The sequence below is a fragment of the Megascapheus bottae genome, chromosome 6 (assembly GCF_031878675.1).
Source record: "Megascapheus bottae isolate mThoBot1 chromosome 6, mThoBot2.hap1, whole genome shotgun sequence".
NCBI classification, from domain to species: Eukaryota; Metazoa; Chordata; class Mammalia; order Rodentia; family Geomyidae; genus Megascapheus; species Megascapheus bottae.
In genome coordinates, this window is record NC_143514.1 from 82,444,172 (window position 1) to 82,464,710 (window position 20,539).

Genomic DNA, 20,539 nt, shown 5'->3' on the forward strand with positions numbered 1-20,539 from the left:
TCAAAACAGCACACTGAGCCTCATAAATATGTACAAATATTCCACATCAATCCAAAAAATTAAAAAGAAGAGAAATTGCATATGTACGGATCATATACACTTTTTCTAGTCATTATTCCCTAAACAATACAGTATAACAACTATTTACATAGCATTTCCATCGGATTTACATCGCATTTGCATTGAATTAGAGGTAAGTAATGTAGAGATGACTTATAGCCTGTGGGAAGACTGGAGCACAGTCCAGGCAAGAGTAGAGCACTGGCAGGCCATGCCTGAGGGCCCAGGTTCCAGCCCTAGCACTGTCACAAAATGTTCCAATCTACAGTCTAGAGGGGGATACGTAGAGACGCGAAGCAAATGCAGTGCTGTTCCATAGGAAAAACTCGAGCATGGAAGAATCTGGGTATTCATGGTGAGTCCTGGAAGGAAGCTTCTCATGGTTACTGATGGACAATTACAGAGAGACAGACAGACAGACAGACAGACAGACAGACAGACAGAGATCCTATTGGCCCTATTTCTCTGTCTTAGATTAGCTGAGGTATGGTCACAATGTGTCTTCACCAGAAGGCACAAGGCAAGAAGGTGGCAAGGCAAGCAGCAGAGTGGCCTTGGAGGAGTGAGAAGAAGATAGGAAGGCCTCCGGCTCCTTCCCACCGCCAGAGCCCTCCTGAGGGAGATGGAACCCGAGCTCCTGGCATGTTCTGATTCATGCTGTCGGCCTTCTGTGGTGGGCCCTGGCCTTCTGCCTGGGAATGTGCAGAATGAGCCTCAGCCTTCCTGGGTGGAAGGAAATGACCTGAGCCTGGATGGAGGAAACGACCCCAGCAAGACACCAAGATGGGGAGTGATGCCAGCTCTCCTGGACGCAGCCCAGGCAGGAGTGGGAGGATGGGGGGGATGTCTGTATACATTAAGCACCTGCTGGGTATGCACATCTGTCACTAACTGCCACAGCTTAGGAGAACTGTCCAGATGGCCCCATCTGAGAAAGGTATCTGTCACCCAGCTATTGAAGATGCGTGCCAGTCACACTGTGACTCAGGAGAGGGTGAGGACAGCCCAGCCCAGGGGGACCTGGGGGAAGGGACAACCTCCTCCAGAGCTACTCCGCTCCCTGCAGAACCAGGACAGACAGGGAACTGTGGGTGGCTCTGCGGGACGTGGCCTGGGCAAACGGAAGATGAAGCAGCCCAGGCCACCCTCAGCCGGAGGAACACACAGATGGGAGCTTCGGGAACCCGTGGTGACTGGCTTATGGCTATGAACCTGGGGTCCCGGCAAAGCCTCTGCATGGAGGGGAAGCACGGGTAATGTGGAATCTTGCAAGGCAACTACAGCAACAAAAGGCCGGACAGGAACTGCAGCCGCCAGTACTGCCCCTCTTCTGGGTGGATCTCGCGGGCCTCTCCAGCTCACCCAGGGTCCCTTGCTGATCTCCCAGAGGCCTCTGCTCAGGCAGAGGAGGGCCTGGTGTCTCCTCGCCCACCCTGGCAGGGCAAAGCCAGCCAGGGCGAGGCTGATGGAGAAAGTGTTCACTGACTTCATGGGAACCCCTGGCAGGGGTCAGTGAGGCGAGGTGCCGCCATCCTGAGGCCGGGTGCCTGGCCTCCCCTCCTCCCTCGCCGCCTCCTTCCCAGCTGCCCTGAGGTCAGTCTCTCCAGCACAGCCCTGGGGAGGCCCACTTCAAAGGGCTTCACAGGAGCCCAGGCAGTGGCTCAGCTGGCAGCTGGCAGAGTACCTGAAATGGCTTCAAACTTACTTAATCCCTCTGACTCCAGCTATCTTACGTAAGCCATCCACCCATCAGTAGGGAAGCTTGGCATACAATGAGCAAGACTGTCCCCAAGTGACCCCAGCCACAAGCCAGCTGGGACAGGGGCCTCTCTTGCTCCTAACCCTTGGCCTCCTGCAGACTCCACTCAGGCCAGGGCTGCAAACCCCAGAAGCTCAGGAGCCCCCAGGGGCCTTCCCAGATGGATATTGAGCCAAGAGAACTCTCCATTCCTGCTGAGGAGAGAATGGGGTTTGCATGCATGGGAAGAATGAGCGGAACACCAGAGTAATGGTTAGCCTCTGTTGATCAATGCCAGATTTAGGCCCTCTCCTAGGAGCTTAGATGGATTATCTCATTTAAAGCTCACGTCAATCCCCTCTTTCCAGTAGCTGGTGTTACGGAACATTTCTAATCAATATATGATTTGCATACCCCAAATCACAACTCTGGGGTGCTCATTTCAATGACTTTTGGCAATTTCTGTGCCTGTTGTAATCTTGATTGATGCAAAAGAAAGAGACCCAGCCAGACTCCATCCCTAGACAGTTCTGGAACCCCATTCCAGCCACTGCATCTCTACACAGGCGTGGCTCCTCTGCTGAGGAACTTGACCAAGGGAGTAGTAAGAAACCCTTTGTCACCATGTGGCTGCAGCTTCCCTGAAGCGGGGGGGGGGGGGGGGGGGGGGGGAGGGGGAGGCACCACCAAGGCTCCTGGAGCATCATGCTACAGTGTCACCCAACCCCGCCCAACGGGGCAGGGAACACAGCCAGCCCGTGTGCACCCACTGCGAGGCATCCCACTCCAGCAGACCTTGCTCTCAGCAGCCGGTGTTCACTCCACTTGCGAAAGGACCCAGGAACTAAGACAGCCTGGAGCATGGGCTGGTAAGGGAAGGGCGAGCGAGCCCTGCTAGGGAGCTAGAAGTGCCTGTAGGAGGAGGCAATCACAAGCCTTCGTGTCGAGTCCAGGACTCCGTGGGGTTACAGAGATCCACTGGCAGTGTGCCAAGGTCATGCTGTGATGATCAGATTCTGTCAATCGTGTTCTATATCTGGATCCTGAATGGGCAGCCAACCACCTCAGCTACTCTCCCTCTTCCCGCCCCCCCAGGGCCCAGCCCACCACGCTGCCAGCCTTTGCCCTGGCCACTCGGTACAGAGCCCTGAAGGAAGCCATGAGCCCCAAACAAACCCATCCCTCCACTGCTTAAACCAGGTGCCCCTGGCGCATGCCTGTAATTCTAGCTGCTCAAGAGGCTGAGGTCTGAGGATATCGGTTTGCAGCCAGCCTAGACAGAAAAGACTCTTTATCTCCAAATAACTACCAAAAAGCCAGAAGTGGAGCTGTGGCTCGTATGGTAGAGCACTAGCCTTGTGTGAAAAACCTAAAAGGGAGCACCCAGCTAAAAGGGAGCACTGTTTAGTCCCAGTATTGCCAGACACACATGCACGCACACAGCAAAGTCTGTGAGACCAGAAGTGGCAGTGGCTCAAGCGGTAGAGTGCTAGCCTTGAGCTGAAGAAGAGCTCAGGGACAGCACCCAGACCCAGAGTTCAAACCCATGACTGACAGGAAAAAAGAAAAAAAAAAACCAAAGATGGTTCTGGAGCAGGAGCAGCATCACCACAGCCACTCTGGTCCTGAGTGTCGACACAGGTGACTGTGTGTCCCTACCTGCAGAAGAAAACAGATGGTCTTTGCAGAGGCAGCTGCTGCTGTGGGCTGAGAGGAAAAGGCAGGAGGAGCTGGCCTCCGTGCTGGCCTTCCTGGCACACAAAGGCTTCCCTTGAACAGAGTAGGAGACCCACGTGAGCCAGGAAGCCACAAATAGCACCGAGAGGGCGAGCCTTTTGTAGCTGGTGAATGTCAGGGCGGGGGCCAGTGGTGGGAGGCAGGCAGGCAGGCAGGTGGGGGCACCTTGCGGGGCAGCTAAGGAGCCCTCAGGCACTGTATCCTCCACACTGGGCAGAACAGGGCTGCTTCCTCTGCTGAGCCCAGGGCTGGCAATCCTGAAAGCAAAGCCCCCAGCCCATGAGCCCCTGGGCACAGCTGTCTCTCATCTGTCTGACTGTGCCCTGCTACTGCCCGGCACCCTGGGCTGCTGGCAGCAAGGATTTGGGTTTGTCCTGGAAGCAGCTGAAGCTTGTCCGTGGGACACATGAATGAGCAGGTGTCCTCAAAAGTATATTGCCATTCTCCATGAAACAGGAGAGCTCACCTGACACAGGGAGGTTAAATGCCTCCTGGAAAAGACTGGCCATGCCATCTGGGTGTCATCTCATTCCTTCCAAGCCCTTCACACAGCTCTGCACAAAGAAAGCTGCCCTGAGGGGAGTCAGGATATCGTCTGAGCATCCATCTGCAGACAGGAGGCTGAGTCCTACTTCCAACTACCAGCACCCCTGCTCAACTTTCCAGCCTCTGACCTGTCTCGGTTAGCCCCCAAGGTGGATGACCCTAAACTAAAGGAAGAAAGGAGGATCCAATCTACTGAGCCTCTGTGATGGTCCAGTGCCTCCAAGTCGTCTAGGTGCCTGGGCTCCACTTGGAAGCAGATGCAGGAGGCTCTGGGCCTTCCTAGGATGGGCCACCCACCAGGGTCTGACCAATCAGCTTCAGCTGTCCTCTGACAGTGATGATTGGCTCACAGCAGTGCCTAATCAGAATACAAGGATCGCAGCCAGCCCAGGATGAAATCTGAGAGGTGGGCCCTGAGCCTCTACCAACTCCAGACCCTCATGGAAGTAGAGGTTGAAAGGATTCACGGGTGGAAACCAGAGCCAGCAGCTGAGCAGATACTCCCTTAGGCCTTTCTTTGACTTGAGCCAATTTGGGCTGTCTCTCTATTTCACCTGCTACCCAGAGTCATGTTGTCCCCAAGTCAGATAAGGAAAGTGACAGTCAGAGGCTTAAGTAATGTGGTCAGATTCACATCGTGCTGCATTGCAGGCTAAGCTTCGAATTTCAGCTCAGATGCATCTGAATCCGCCCGAAATAAATTACATTTGATCTGACATTATACTAGTAGGTAATAGTAGATGTCATTTCTTTTGTTATTCTCAAAAAGAAAAATGCTGCCCTTAACACAGTGCTTTCCTTATCATTTATAGTTTTACTTTAGACTCTTTGGAGTAAATTTTTAGGTGTTTTCGGAGATTTTTATATATCTCCTTCGCACTCATTCAGAAAAAGGAGATCTATGGAGAACAAATTAGCTCCTGCTATCTCTGAACTCCCCAGCCACCTTCTGACTCAGACTGGCTGTCTGTGGTTCCCACAATGTCATCGCTGGGCCACTGCCAGGAGTGACGAGAAAAGGATTTCTACAAAGAGGCCTGCTGCCGTGTCTGAAGCCTCTCTTCTGAGCAACTGGTTAGCATTCTAAGTCTGCATGCTGGCGCTTTCTAGGAGTCAAAAGAAAATTTTCTGCTCAACCAGCAGCCCTAGTTTTGCCCTGGTCTGTCAATCGGGGTATCAAGGCTGAAAGATGTGCCTGTAGGAACTCATGGTCAAGAGTGAGAGAGTGACTCAGAGGTGCTAGAACGGGACACAACACCCTTGCACTGGCTGTTACAGATTCAGTAAGACCCCCTCCTTATTCACATGAAAATGGTCAGAATAGGTAAATAAAATTGAATTTTAAAACTACTTTTACTGATACTGGGATTTAGACTCAGAGCCTTGTGCTTGTCAGATAGGCAATGTACCAGTGAGCCACACCTCCAGTCCTTTTCTATGCTTCTTACTTTCGAGATAAGGTCTTTATTCCTACCCAGACATTCACCTGGACTGTGATCTTCCAATTTTTTTAATCCCCCTATAGCTGGGGTGATTGGCATGCATCAACCAGCCCAGCTTCCTCTGCTGACATGGAGTGTCTCAGACTTTTGACATATCTTTGACTCTCAGCATGCCTAGGCAGCCTGGAGCCTCAATCCTTCTGATCTCAGCCTCTTACATAACTAGGATGACAGGTACAGACCGCCGCGCCCAGGTATTTCTTGAAAAGATTTTGTAAACTTTCTCCCCAAGTTACCCGTGAACCACAAGCTTTCCATCTCAGTCCCCCGAATAGCTAGGATTACAGGTGTGAGCCACCAAGTACTCAGCACAAAACTGCTCACTCCTCTGAAGGCGTTATGCTGCTCAGGTGAGACTGAAAACCTTATGACCCAGTGTGTTTAAATGGTTATGTGATCTGCCCTCTATCCCCCTGCTCTGAGTTTTGTGAACACCTACCACCCCCAAAAAACAAAAACCAAGACTAAAGGGAATGTGCTTGATTAAAGTGGAAGGTTTAGACTTGAGTTTCGTGGGTGAGAGGAATGACGTAAAAGAAAGCCTGTGCAGTACAGTACTGAAGTCTTTACACTCAGCATGCGTGGTCTTCCTCAATGGCAGGCAAGCTCCCCGATATGATACCATACACCACACGCCTGCCACCACCGAGGATATGCCACGGCGTGTCCTGGGTACCCCATGCCACAAAGAACACCTGCGCACTCATTAACCCCCTCGTTCCATTACAAACGTGGCCGTGAAAAGCACATTCATCTTCATTTCCCTATAAAGGCCCAGAGATTCAGAAGTTAACTGTCTCTTGGCCACAGTGCAGGTGAGAGGCATAGCTGCCCCCCACCAAGGTCTTGGAGGGACCCAAATCATGTCACCTTCCTTCCCACCCAGGTTCTGACCAAGTGAGAAATAAGGCAAATGTGTCAGCGGATGGGGAGCCACGATCTCAATGTTGTCACACACGAGGCCTCAAGTGGACTGAGGCCCTGGGGCAGGGGCACTGAGTTACAGGGCACACAAGGGCTGCACACTTTGCCCTGCCTGAATCCTCATCAGCTGCCTCTTCTCCTGTCTCATGCTGCCCCCTGCTGTCAGGATTAAGACACCCAGGCTCCGCTGGGTCTGAAGTTTCTTGTTTGGTCTGCAGAGACTATGGTGCTGACATGTCGGGGAGTCTATATTCAAAGTGTGGCCTTAGCATCGCCCTGCTGTGCAAGCTTCAGCAAGTTACATACCCTCTGGGCCTGTTTCCCCAAGAAAAAATGAAGGCCAGGAGAGGCTCTGGTAGTGGGTCCAGACTCCCATGACATACACAATAGGGTGCTAGAACAGTCCTGAGCCTGGCCAGAGGTGTTTTCAGCATGTGTGGACTGTTATCCCCAGCCTGCCACGTGGGAGTCAAGCCTTGGACTGTCCTGTCAACAGTGTGGTGACATGGTGCTCCATCCCAGGACGCCTGCCCACCCCCCCAGGCTAGGCAAGGTAGACATCTGCTCCCTGAAGAGGTGGGGAGGCTGGAATTCACACTGCTTCTGATTGCCCTGCCATGCTCTGGGGACCCTGGGGGACTCTCTGTCAGCACTGCCAGCCCTATCGCCCCCAACCCCTCCTTCAGTGCCCTGGGCATTAAGGCCTGGGTGTAAAGGGGTTCAGGACATAAGATGTCCCTGACATTGAGATTTTAGACATACATTTTAAAAGGTACTTGCTGGAAAAATCTCCCTTCTCCTCAGCATGGTACCCTGCCTGTGGGGGCTTGTAAGAGCTGCTGGCACACGTGCTGCTGTGAACAGACAGCTGAGACAAGCCTACGTGGCCTTTGAACCTCCAAAACAAGTACGCAGCAATTTGATGAGGAGTTGTGATCCTGCATTTGGCACAAACCACGAAAAGATGGCCTCAGGTTTAGAAAGAGGCTGGAGTCTGCAGAGGGCAGCGCCAGTGACCATGGGAGGAAAAGGCTGGGCTTTCGGTCCTGGGCTTTCAGGGTGTATCTCCATCTTCCTGAGTCAATCCATCTAAGCAGTGTGGTACCCTGGGCTGTCTTGGGCCTGGCTGAGGCATCGCACAAACAGTGAATGGCATTATCTGTGCACCTCTCTGCAGGAAGGGTACTTCCCCTTGGCAATCGAGTTGGAGGATTTTTAGTAAATTAAAATATTATTCCAAAGAACATTTCTCCTTCACTGAGAAAAAGGCAGGGTGCCTGTGTTTTCCTTGAGGACAGCGTTGTGTGAGGCCTCTTGCTTGCTTTTCATCAGGCTCCAGCAATAGGCAGTAGTTCAAAGGAATGTCAACAGGACTCAGAGAGAAACAGAGACAGACATCGGGAGAGAAGCAGCCAGGGAAGCTCACCACAAGTGTGTACACCCAGGAGCAGCTGCGAGAGCATGTGTGCCCAATCATTCAATCCTGCCCCGAGGAGGCCTGGCCCGTGCCCTCAGTTTCCAGGCAGGGGGTGACCTCTCAAATGTCCTGCCTGAGTGTCGCTGTTTCCCTGGGGCCTCGGTCACCCTGGATAGTCCATGGCATTTCAGGTGGGGCAGAAATACCCAGTAGCTTAGGGTGGAGCCGACTTGGACTGTGATTGGCTGTGAGGGTGATCAGTCCATCGAGCTTGCCCTTGCAACAGACCCTCAATAAGGATGGTGGAAGTGGAGGTGGCTGGTGAGACTTCATGTGTGTGTCACACGTCTGTGAGGGAGAGCAGCCCCTGGGGAGAAGGCAGGGAACGCCCTGTTTCCCGTGCTATCCCTGGACTCTGACACGCCCATCCGTTCTTTTGGCTAGTTTTACCCTATGTCCCTTCCCATCATCACTCTGATATTGCCAGCTCTGAGATCCTGCAGGAAAGACTGAACCTCAGGGGGTCCTGGGATGTCACACACACTGTCTTGTGCAAGCTGTGTCCCTCACAGGTGGCCTGAACACTTGCCATGTGTGTGTGTGCAAGCTGTGTCCCTCACAGGTGGCCTGAACACTTGCCGTGTGTGTGTGTGCGTGCGTGTGTGTGTGTGTGTGTGTGTGTGTGTGTGTGCAAGAGATGGAGAGGAGAGAGGGAAGAGCTTCCCTGACTTCCAGATCTGGGTCACTCTTTCCTGTAGAATGCTAGCAATGCACATTCCAGAATCGGCACCTCCAGGGGAAAGATGACCCCTCAACCTCTTGGTCTCTAAATTTACACTGAGTTAGCTTGAGAATGTCCAAAACTTCCAAATGGTTCTGTCATAAAATCCTTAACAATGCAGAAACCTTGTTAGCTGCAACTAGTGCATGAGCTGACACCCCATGAACTCAGAGATGTGTGTGGAACCCAGATAAAGAAGCAGTCCCTGCCTCTTGCTCTATGCCAGACTCAAAGGAGGAGGAGAGGGTGGGGGGAATGGGGCAGGGGAGAAGCTTATGCTCACACAAGACAGGGTGAAAACATCTCATTAGATAGCTGGGAGCAGACAGGGGGCACCCAGCCTTGGCAAAGCCAGACCTGAGAGGCAAAGTTATATGTGAGACTTTGGTTCACACCTGTTAGCTGCTGTGAACAGGTGCCAGGTAGCCCTGGCTAGGCTGCTGATGTTAGCACACAGTGCCATTTATCCAATACTTAGCTCCCACCAAACGCCCTGATCCAGACTTACTCCAGGTTCTTAGGGAATAGCTGGACATGGCGCCCACTGCAGTGTCCCTGGCAGACAAAGCCCATCAAGGAATCAGAGATCACTCCATGCAGAGGACCTAGGAGAAAGAAACTGACTGTTTGTCATTCTGGTCCTGGGCCATGGAGGGCAGCCCTCGCCCTGACTGGCAAAGGGAAGCAGGCCATCTTGGGCCTGCCACCTGGCTCTGTTTTTCTCAGAACTGCTCTCCCTCTGCCTTGCATGCTGGCTGGCGTTTGTGAGTGGACTCTCTTTCTGGATGTCCTTGTCCTCCACTGAGTCCACCACATTGTAGTGGGAGATGGGAATATGTCCATATTTTTGTTCCTGGGGCCAATACTGCCTGTACCAACCCCATCCCTCACCTCTGGGAGCAACAGGCTGCTTGCCGACGGCTGCTCCTGGGAGTAGAAGAAAGGCCACCTGGTGCTGCCTGGCTCCCAGGGCAGACACTGCTTTCCAGGCTTGTCCTTCACCATCCCCTCGGGGACCTCAGTCCCTCTGGACAGCTAGAGTAGGGGACACTGTGGCCTGGAAGATACATGTGAGTTCAAATTTGGCCATGAGGCAATGGAGCCTGAGGCTGACTTGAGCTCGGGTGTCCCTGGTTCTAATCAGGGCCATGCACATCCTGCCGACATGAGACACCAAGGCAAGCAAGCAGATCCTACCGCCTGGCTCCCCTGGTCACCTGCCCCTGCCTCAGAGGAGCAGGAGAGGACCATGCCAGGTCTTGATGAAGGTGACCTTGACACGGGCAGGTGCCCAGGCACTCACTCTTCCTGTGTGCAGCTGGCACGGCCACAGGGAAGGAAGGGGTGCAGGGACCTCTCTGTGGGAGGCAGCCATGCATCTACGGAGAGAGGCTCATTCCCACTTCTGGCCTTGCAGTCCAGGCCTCACCTCATGCTTCACATTGCCTCCCTGGCCTCCCAAAGTTGCTGCCTAATAAGGTTTGCTTTTTCTACTGTCCCAAAGCCTCTCAAAGAATGGTATGTTCATGGAGCCAGAAAGCTGGCCTTTTCCAGGCTCTGCAAATCCCAAGCCTTTTATTCCATGGACATTTCAAGTGGGATCCTGCCTCAGAGCTGGCAGAGCTGTGACAATGGGTGTGGCTCAGTGCTGGCAGCCAGGTGATGTCAGAGTTTGCGACACGGACACCAGGTTTGGATCTGGAAGAAGCAAGGCTGTTCTCAGCGTATCAGGGCAAGCTCTGCAGGGTTTCCTGCCAGCCTGGCATGCGCACTGAGACTGAACAAGCAGATGACAGACTCTCTGTTGACGAGAGCCGTGCCTGCCACCTCCCAGCCATGCCCTTCGGTGGAGCATAAAGCTTCTCACGACACTGAAGCTCTCACCCAGCACTCAGAGAAAGTGTGGTGAAGGAAACAAGAACAGCTTCAGCTGCAGGAAGATGAGACATTGGGGAGACAAGCAGGGTCTTTCTGGCATCCTTCCTCTAGGTCTGTGATGGCAGAACATACTAAGAAGTGTCCAGATGACGGACAGCAAGGGGATTCTGAGCTGCCAAGAGTGACAAAAGCACAACTGCACTTTTGAATACACAATTTAGGGAAGAAGCCAAGAATGGAAACACAAGTGAATGAGAAAGAAAACAGTACACAGAAGCTGAATGAAGAATGTTCTGTGTTTCCTGTCAGCGGAGCACATTGGACTGAGAAGGGGCTCTAACAGGAGGGGCATAATCAACCAAAAGTCACATCCTGATCACATCACCACAGAGAATATCTACACCCACATTTTAATGTCAGACTACTGATTCATCTACAGAGGAGGCTGCAAAACTTGCATGAATGCTTAGCCCCAGGATGGGGAAGGGCCTCTCTGTGACCCCACCCCAGCAGCTCTGCCCACCCCTCCTCTGACACTTGCTTCACTCATAAAGCCCAACTCCAGACCCGCCAGCTCTTGAAAGCTCTCCTGAGCTCTGACTGCACCAGTTGTTTCTTGTTCAAGAGCCTCCGTTCACCTCTCAGGACGCTGGCAAAAATGTGCAGGATCAACTCACATGAGGAGTGAAGACAAAAACAGATGGCTGACCACTGATCAGCCGAAAGTTCATCACCCCCTTCACTGTGAACATGCCAGCGTTTAAGCATACCAAGTTTTCTAGGACTCTGTGGCCTCCTTCCCTTTGGTGGATGGTGAGGACCCCTATTCATTCTACAGATGCAATCCAGCAAAGCTGAGGCAGGACCCTAGCAAGTTTAAGGCCCACCTGGGCAACTTAACAAAACTGGGGAATGGCTGAGTGGTACAGTATTTGTTTCGAGTGCCCAGGTCCTGGTTTCAGTCCTAGACTAGAAAAGGAAAAGAAGGAAGTCCCAGACACAATGCTGCTAACAGGGCCCTCAGGAGCCCACAGCCTGTATAGGAGACCAATCTCCCTGTAGCCCCATGCAAACACCTCATGCTGCCACTAAGGTGATGGGGCCCCTCATCCTGGAAGTCGGGGGAAGGAGGCACAGCTGATGGGAAATGAAAGAGGAGGAGTACAAGAGACTGGAAGAGGTGGAAACTCTCTGTTTATAGCTCTGTGCTCCCTCCAGGATTTCCTGCAACTCTCTTAGCAATGTGGAAGGAAAGAGACTGAAGGAAAGAAGCTCAACAGTTCATCCCTCATCTACCCCCATGCAGTGCTGCTTCTGTGGCTCCCTAAAGTGGTAAAGTTCTTTACATGACTGTCTCCCTGACTGGACTCTAACAAGGCTCTAAAAAGGCCCACAGAGAGACTTGCTTGAGCTTGCCACCACTGTAACCCATCCCTGGCCCCAACCTGGGCCCACAATTGGCAGTTGGCAGCTGAAAAGCATTGACTCCCTACTTGGACTCAAGAATTAACCAAAAGCACAAGAAAAGCTTACATCTCTGCCTCCATTTTGGGTATCTTTTCTCTCTGTGGTCACTTTGCAATCACCTTGGGTTCCAGGAAAGACAAAACTAATCAATAACTTGTCTACAAGGAGAGATGAAGGAAATTTCCTTAAAAGAGAGGACAGCAGAGCCTCACAGGGAAGATTTTGATAACAATTTCTCAGGAACCCCTCCAATAATGATCAAAGAGACCATATTTTAACCAGGACAGCAGGACTGTTTAACAAGTATGCAACTGTCTCTCTCACCTCTCTGTCTCCTCTCCACCCCACTTCTTTGTATATTTAAACCAAAAGTTCATGACTATGCTGAGAAAATGGCTTAAGATGGACTGAAAGGTTTCCCACAACTGTCCATGCCATGCTAAAATCTCCTCTGTTCTTCACCATTGTCTTCTCTTTATTTGGTGTATAGAGGAAACGGCCAGATCCAACATGTGGAATTTCTGGACTCTGGACCTGAAGACTAAATCTCCAGTATCGAATGAACGAATGAATAAATGAACGACCCATGCTCTGGGCTGCATCGGAGAGACGAACCATATGGAAAAGGGAAGAAATCTAAAGATTTTCCATTGACTTTGAGGAAGGGGAATCGGATAATGCCTCCCTTAGAACCCAAGGGGCCTCACTGTCAGAAGGCATTCAGCCAGTCTACTGCATGCAGATGCTTGTAGATCCCTTTTAGCGGGCAGCCTTGCTCCTTGAGCAGGGAGACATGGATCCGTGGTTAGTGGTAGAAACGTGAAAACCAGCTCCAAGGCCTTAGAACCCAACATCAACAGGTGCTGCTGGCCGGCTATGCCAGCGGGGCAAGCAAAGAAAGTGGGGGAGCACCGTGCTAGAAGGCCCAGAGCTGCAGCGTGGCAAACACCATTCCCATCCCCGGACCAGGAAGGGAAGGGGAGCAACTGGGCCCAACTGAGAAGGACGACCACGGACAGGCCTTGGGGCGCTGGCCTGGAAGGCCTGGGAAGACGCAGCGCGGACCGAATCCTCACACACTGTGTGTGTTCACGTCCTCCTCCACGAATCCGGAGGAGAAGGGCCTTCCGGATGCCCCCTGGGGAGAGTCCACGCCACCCCAGGGGGCCCCACGCCGCGCTGGCGTACATCGGTGCCCTCCATGTCACCCGCCAGCAGCTCCGAGCTGGCGGAGGTGGGGCACGCGTGGGTGAAGGAGTGCGGGCGTCTGCCTGCCTGTGTGTCTGTCTGTCTGTGTGTCTGCCTGTCTGTCTATCTGTCTGGTCTGTCTGTCTGTCTGCCTGTCTGTGTGTCTGTCTGTCGGTCTGTCTGCCTGCCTGTCTGTGTGTCTGTCTGTCTGTGTGTCTGTCTGCCTGCCTGTCTGTCTGCCTGTCTGTCTGGTCTGTCTGTCTGCCTGTCTGTCTGGTCTGTCTGTCTGCCTGCCTGCCTGCCTGTCTGTCTGCCTGCCTGTCTGTCTATCTGTCTGCCTGCCTGTCTGTCTGTGTGTCTGTCTGTCGGTCTGTCTGCCTGCCTGTCTGTCGGTCTGCCTGCCTGTCTGTCTGCCTGTCTAACTGTCTGGTCTGTCTGTCTGCCCGTCTGTCTGTCTGTCTGCCTGCCTGCCTGTCTGTGTGTCTGTCTGTCTGCCTGCCTGTCTGTCTGTGTGTCTGTCTGTCTGCCTGTCTGTCTATGTGTCTGCCTGCCTGTCTGCCAACGTCTTCACGCAATGCCAACTCCACAAGAAGCCCCATTTCCCAGGGGCCGAGGACGCCGGGGACGGAGCCTGGCGGGGAGGCCCGGCCTCGGCGTGGCCTGCGCAAGGCGCTGGAGTGGGGTTCGAGCCCCGGGAGGCAGCCGCCGGCGAGGCCGCGCGAGGCTGAGGCAGCCTGCAGACCCGGCCACGCTCGGGACGACCGGCCCAAACACGGCGGCCGCGGAGCCGGGCCCGGACGCGCCCTTCCCAAACATGGCCGACCACCCACCGGACTTCCGGTTCCGGCGTCGGCCAGAGCCGCTTTGTGGGGTCACGCGCCGCGCGGTGATTGGCCGGCCGGCGGTGACGTCAAACGCCGCCGCGGCGCGGGGCGCGTCGGGTCCGCGGGGCTGGGGCGCCGCTGGGAGGCGTTGGGTCCGCGGCGGGACGGCGGCGCGGCGGCGCGGCGCGCACTCATGAGGAGCCGGAAGGTGAGGGGCCGAGGCCGGCAGGCCGTGCGCCGGGCTTCCGCCCTCCGCCCGGGGCGGCGAAGAGGCGCCCGGGACGCCTGCGCCAGGGGCGGCCGCCTGCCGGCCTCGGCCCCGACCGTGGGGGCTCCCGGCCCACACCCAGGGGTGAGGAGTCCCCGGTGCCCCCCCGTGGGCCGCCCCGGGCGGGGGCTCCCGGGCTGCGTCCCCGGGGAGGGGCTGCCGGGCTGCGTCCCCGGGGAGGGGGGCTCCCGGGCTGCGTCCCCGGGCAGGGGGCTCCCAGTAGTCTGCGTCCCCGGGGAGGGGGGCTCCCGGGCTGCGTCCCCGGGGAGGGGCTGCCGGGCTGCGTCCCCGGGGAAGGGGGCTCCCGGGCTGCGTCCCCGGGAAGGGGGCTCCCGGGCTGTGCTCCCAGGCTGCGTCCCCGGGGAGGGGGGCTCCCGGGCTGCGTCCCCGGGCAGGGGGCTCCCAGTAGTCTGCGTCCCCGGGGAGGGGGGCTCCCGGGCTGCGTCCCCGGGGAAGGGGGCTCCCGGGCTGCGTCCCCGGGGAAGGGGGCTCCCGGGCTGCGTCCCCGGGAAGGGGGCTCCCGGGCTATGCTCCCAGGCTGCGTCCCCGGGAAGGGGGCTCCCAGGCTGTGCCTTAGGAGCTGGGATTCCCAGTCGGGCCCCACCCCCTGAGTGGGAGTCCCCCCCCCCATCACTCCCCAGGAACGGGGATTGTCCATTGCGCCCGGGGGATGATTGGGAATGGCCCTCCCCAGGGAATGGTGAGGAGGTAGAGGACAACCAGGAAGGGGCTTCTTCTCCCTACCTGCTGTGGAATCCCCTGTCCTGTCAGGTGGAGTGGGGTGAGGAGCCCCCGCAAGCTGTCATGATGCCCCTGGCCTGCTGCATCTGAGCTGGTTAGGGAGGGAGAATTGGGGAGCAGCACCGGCCACCCATGGGCCTTTCACCCACTCTGGAGTCCAGGCTGGCCTCCGATTTGCATTCTTCTGCATCTCTGGAGTGCTGGGATCACAGGAGTTTGTCACTTCCCACCTTACCTCTGGCCTTTCAATCTCGTGTGGCTCCTGTTGACATTAAACCCAGACAGTCACTGCCTTTTGGCTGAATTTTTTTAACCCATTTGTACTTAGTTTTGTAGCACAGGTCATTTTCCCAGTTTTCTGTGTGTCCTGTTTAGTTCCCCTGTTCCTCCTTTGCATAAGTGAATTTCCTTAACACTTTACTTCAGTGTTAACCAGTGTATAGTTTCAGGGAAACTTTGATCATATACATTTTAACCACATCCACTTCAGAGTTGTAGGAGCTTAATTCCAGTGAGACTCGGAAATGTTACTAACTCTTCTACCTAGATCCACTTTTTGTGTAATTTGTATATCTATTCATATTAGTACCTTTAGTCCAATAAGACTTTGCAGTTATTTGTAAATGTGGTGTTGCTGTACAAATTATATGCACATTGTTGCATGCAACTTCTTTTCTGTCAATTGAGACACAAAAGGAGAAATTCATGTCAAGTCTCTCGTAGAAACGATGTCATTGTCTTGACAATGTTTTATTTTATTTTTTTGAGGGTCATGGGGCTGGATCTCAGCCTGGACGCTATCCCTGAGCTCTTCAGCTTTAGGCTACCACCCTACCCTTAAGCCACAGCCCCACTTCCCATTTTCTCAAGGTTAATTGGAGATAGTCTCAGGTTCTTTTGGGCCCAGGGAGGCTTTAAACCTTGATCCTCAGATCTCAGCCTCCTGAGTAGCTAGGATAACAGGCGTGAGCCACTGCATCCGACTCAGGCTTCCAAGGTAAGATGTGTCCATCTCTGGATATGTCTTACTTGAAGTTCTATTCCAAGATGTGTAAGTGGCTGTTTTCAGTTAGTATTTCTTTGGATCTTTCCCCCCTTTCTTTCTTTCTTTCTTTCTTTCTTTCTTTCTTTCTTTCTTTCTTTCTTTCTTTCTTTCTTTCTTTCCTCTGGCTTGAACTCGGGGCCTGAGCACTGTTCTTGGGGTTTTCTCAAGGCTAGAGCTCTACCACTTGAGCCACAGCACCACTTCCAGCTTTTTCTATGTATGTGGTACCGAGGAATGAAACCCGGGTCTTTGTGCATGCTAGGCAAAGCACTCTACCACTAGGCCAAACTCCCGGCCCCTTTGGATGTATTTTCTGTTTCCTCCCTCTCTTTCTGGTAGTTCTTTCACATGTATGTTGGTGCTGTAATAGTGTCACTGTTTCTGAGGGTCTCTCCATTTTTCTTCACTGCTCTGTAGTCAAGGTCAGGGTTGCACTGGCCTGTAGTTAGGAGCAGGGCTGCGCTGATTTGTAGTCTTGGAAACAGCTCCTTTGCATTCAGGTTAGTAGTTAGTTTGTTGACCATTATGATTTCTGAGGCAGGAGCTAGGCTGTCAACTCGAGCTCAGTGTCAGACCACTGCCCTGGGTTCAGTCCCCAACACTGAATAATAATTATGGTTTAATAATTATTATTTAATAATAATATGGAAGCTATCTGCTTTAAACTGTAGGATTGGGACTCTCAGAGAAGGGTTCTTCTATTTCTTGTTACCATCTATCAAGAATTTTGTCACCATATAAAAGTTTGAGAGGCACCTAAAAAGGGGGATGTACATACTGTTTATTGTCAACACGCTGAGGTGAGTTCAGGATGGCTAACATGCAAATACTGGCTCCTAGGAACAGGAACAAGGGGACGGATGGTCAAACCCTGTATATCACCCAGAGGAACTAGGTCTTGGTGGGAACGTTGAGGCCGTAGCTGCCTACCATGAAGATGGTGAGACTGGGGGACAGGGGCCATTGTCAAGAGTCATCCTCCTGGTCTGGGAAGCTTACAGCTGGGTGTGCTCCTTTGGGAACGTTCTCTGAGCTGTGGTCTTGTCTAGCTCACAGGTGGAGTGCGGTCGTCAGCACGCCTGAGAGCCCGGAGTTGCTCTGCAGCCAGCTTGGCCTCGGCCCATGACATCGTTGGCTCCAAGCCTGCCAAGGCAGCATGTCTGGTGAGCCTGGTTCCCTGGAAAATGCCAGGACCGTGGCCTGGGGATCCCTTGTAACAGTTGTCACTCCAAGAAGTGTACATGGTACATCAGTGCTGTCCCTGCTTCCAGCAGTCCGCTCCACAGTCCAGGGCAACTTCCCTGGCATAGCCCATTGGGGCACACGTGAGGCTCAGTGACATGCTGGCCAGCTGTGTCCCTTGGAAGGTGTTTCCTGCTTTACCCCGAGGAGTGTGTGTGCTGATGCTGGGGTTTGAACTCAGTGCCTGGGCATTGTCTCTTTGCTTTTTGGCTCAAAGTTATCAGTCTACCATTTAAGCTACAACTCCCACTTCTAGCTTTTTGGTGGATAATTGGAGATGAAAGTTTTTAAGACTTTCCTGTCTGGACTGGCTTCAAACTGTGAACCTCACACTTCAGCCTCCTGAGTAGCAAGGATTTACAGGCACCTGGCTCGACCCAAAGCTCTGGGAAGCTCAGGGCTGAGGCCTTGCATAGTCTGCCATGCAGTGCAATGTGGCTCCTGAGCTAGAGGAGTTGTATCCCTATGCCTGGTAGCTGGGTCCACTTCTCTGTCCAGCCAGCGGCTGATACCACACTTTTGTGTACAGAGCTGCTGGTCACGTTTCACCCGAGGCAGGTAACAGGTCTTACCTGGTGATGAAGCAAATACTTGTGCCACTGTATGACTAGAATTTAAATGGAAGTCAACGCCACAGCCCTGGGAGGACTGAGTGCTGGTGTGGGCATCTCTGGAGTCTCTGGCAGAACAAAGGGCAGAGCAGATATGGCGGCTCAGCCGTGGGAGGACCAGAGCCTCCAGGGCAGAGACATCCGGTGTGCCTCCATGTTGGGGTTCTTTCTCTCTCCCTTGGCAGATTACCTCGTCACACAAGGCCCTAGACAGAAGAACTTCCAAAAAGTTCAAGTATGACAAAGGGCATCTTGTGAAGGCAGAATTGCAGAAACCAGTGCCTCCACGTGGCGGCGCTTTGCCTAAGGTGGCCCCCGAGGCCCCTCAAGAGAAGGAGCTCGAGGAAGGCCGCGCAGTGCTCCCAGCTGGTGAGACAGCGGCCCCTCCGCATCCAGAAGCTGTGGCCCCCGCCCACAGCCCTGGCCAAGCCGAGAGTGACACTCACTCCACAAAGACTGAAGAGAGCCTGGCCACTCAGGAGCTCAGCGCTGGCGCAGCCACTGTGGCCGCCGAATCCTGTGGCGGGTCTGACAGGGAGGCCGGGGCAGTGCGGGCACAGCTGCTGGAGATGGACGACAGCGTGCTCCTGGACGAAGACAGTAACCAGCCCATGCCAGTGAGCCGCTTCTTCGGGAACGTGGACCTCATGCAGGTAATTCCCTCCCCTGGGCTGCTCAGGCCGCAGACCAGGCCTCAGCCACGCAGTCGGTGCCTCACCCAGAAGTAAACGGGAACTCATGATGTGGGCCCAAGAGGAGGGAAGATGCCAGCTGGAGGTACTTGCCCAGCCCCCCAGGCCATCACCATCATGAAGACTTGGGGGTGATTGGGGACACCCATGCTGTCTGGAGCATGTCTCTTGTAGAAGGCCAAGCACGTGATTGGTGGGTCCCATGTCTGAAGGCATCCACCCACCAGGGCTGAGCCAGGGCTGGTCAAGTTGCGTGGTGGCTTTGGTGCCCGTGCAGTGTCATGTAGGACTCAAGTCTGTTCTCTCTCTCCTCTAAGGACCTGCCACCGGCCTCTTCATCTTGTCTGTCAATGAGCAGACGAGAATTCAGGAAAATGCATTTCAGAGCCAAAGACGACGAGGATGAGGACGAGGCAGAGGCAGAGGCAGAGGCAGACGGGCAGGGACCCCAGCAGTGACCTCTCCGCTTGCTGGGCACAGCTGACAATGCCATGAGCCAGGAATGTGTAAATTTTTTATAAAGTGTATCTGCAACACAGTGTGTTCTTTATGGAACTTGAGATGGGTGTGTGGAAGTGCAGTGTGCAGGGCTGGGTGCCTGAGGTTTCCTCCAGGGGGAGGTGGGCTTCACCTGAGCTCATGGATTTTGACACTGTACAAACCTTTTGTCTGTCATCAAAATCTGACGTTCTAGAGACCAATTTAAAGCTGGTTCTTAAAAGACTCATTTTCTTCTGAATGTGAAGCTAATATTTACCTCAAAGTATTTTTTTGCGAGATATATATGGGTAAGAAATAAAATATATTTTGAAAGTCCTCTTAGTGAAGCTTTAGACCCTCTAAAGTGTAATTCCATTCTCCAGTGTTTGAGGGTCCAGGGAGGGCACGAATCCTTCCACAGGCTGGGACCAGCTTTTAGGTGAGGCCCTGGAGCAGGTTCTGGCAGGATTGCTTCCCTGCTCTCGTGAGGAGGCAGCTGGCCCGCCAGGAGTGTGCCACACCCCCCAGCTCCCTTGCCCCCTCCTTGCTTTGTGGACTCCTCTGGGACAGGACAGCAGACCCCTCCCTGACACCAGCTGTGCAAGATGAGGGAGCCTGGTGCGTGGGAGCCAGTTACAAAGACGGCCTGCACATAGGAGAGCATGCGCAGCTTCTCGGGCATTCCGGGAGCTTCACGGGGACTCGGCCACTGCGGCTGGCTCTGAGCTGTTCTCGGAGGCGCAGAAAGCCATTCTCACGCCGATCGAGTGGAAGCATAAACTCCCTAACCCTGAGCACTGCTCGAAACCTGTCCTCAGGTAAGGGGCAGTGGCTCGAGCCTAAAATCCTAGCTGAAGACATGGAGATTGGAAGGGTCAAGGTTTGAGGCCTGTTTTGGAGGCCCTTATGTCAGCCAGTAAGAGAGCTGGATGTTGTGGCATGTGCTTGTCATGTCATTCCAGTTACTTGGGAAGTATAAACGGGAGGACTGTGGTCCAGACCACAAGCACTTAGAGCATAAGTGAGTGTTAAGAAATAAGGCAAAGGGGGGCTGGGGGCATGACTCAAATGGTAGAGCACTCGCCTAGCAAGCACAGGCCCTGAGTTCAACTCTAATACTGCCCTCCCTGCAGTCATGTCCCCTTGCCCGCTCTGGATAATTTTGTTGTCACTGACTGATGATCTGTAGCTTGAAGCTGTTGCCTGTCAAAGCCCTCCTGTGAAGGACAATGTTGCCATGCCTGCCAGCAAGGTGACAGCTCCTCAGAGTAGAGAACTGGTGACTCTGTCAGTCCTATAGGTGGAATTCGGGCACACAGCTCTGGGAGGTGGAACCCCACTATGCCTATGGAGGAGACCCCCGCTGGTGCCTTTGTGGGCCACCCTGTCCTTGCTGCT

General features: G+C 53.9%; 1 protein-coding gene across 1 annotated transcript; it reads left to right on the forward strand.

The window, feature by feature from the left end:
- The first annotated feature begins 14,255 nt into the window (after positions 1-14,255).
- C6H1orf174 (chromosome 6 C1orf174 homolog) lies at positions 14,256-19,199 on the forward strand. Its single transcript, XM_090334033.1, has 4 exons — positions 14,256-14,414; positions 17,166-17,279; positions 18,155-18,622; positions 18,979-19,199. Exons 1-4 carry the CDS (start codon positions 14,256-14,258, stop codon positions 19,117-19,119), a joined length of 882 nt encoding a protein of 293 aa, XP_090190159.1. The 3' UTR covers positions 19,120-19,199.
- Positions 19,200-20,539: the final 1,340 nt, after the last annotated feature.

Coding starts and splice junctions, on each gene's coding strand:
- C6H1orf174 (XM_090334033.1), top strand. CDS start 14,256: ATGAGGAGCCGGAAGGTGAGGGGCCGAGGCCGGCAGGCCGTGCGCCGG. Junction 14,415..17,165: donor CTCCCGGCCCACACCCAGGG/GTGAGGAGTCCC, acceptor GGTCTTGTCTAG/CTCACAGGTGGAGTGCGGTC. Junction 17,280..18,154: donor CTGCCAAGGCAGCATGTCTG/GTGAGCCTGGTT, acceptor CTCCCTTGGCAG/ATTACCTCGTCACACAAGGC.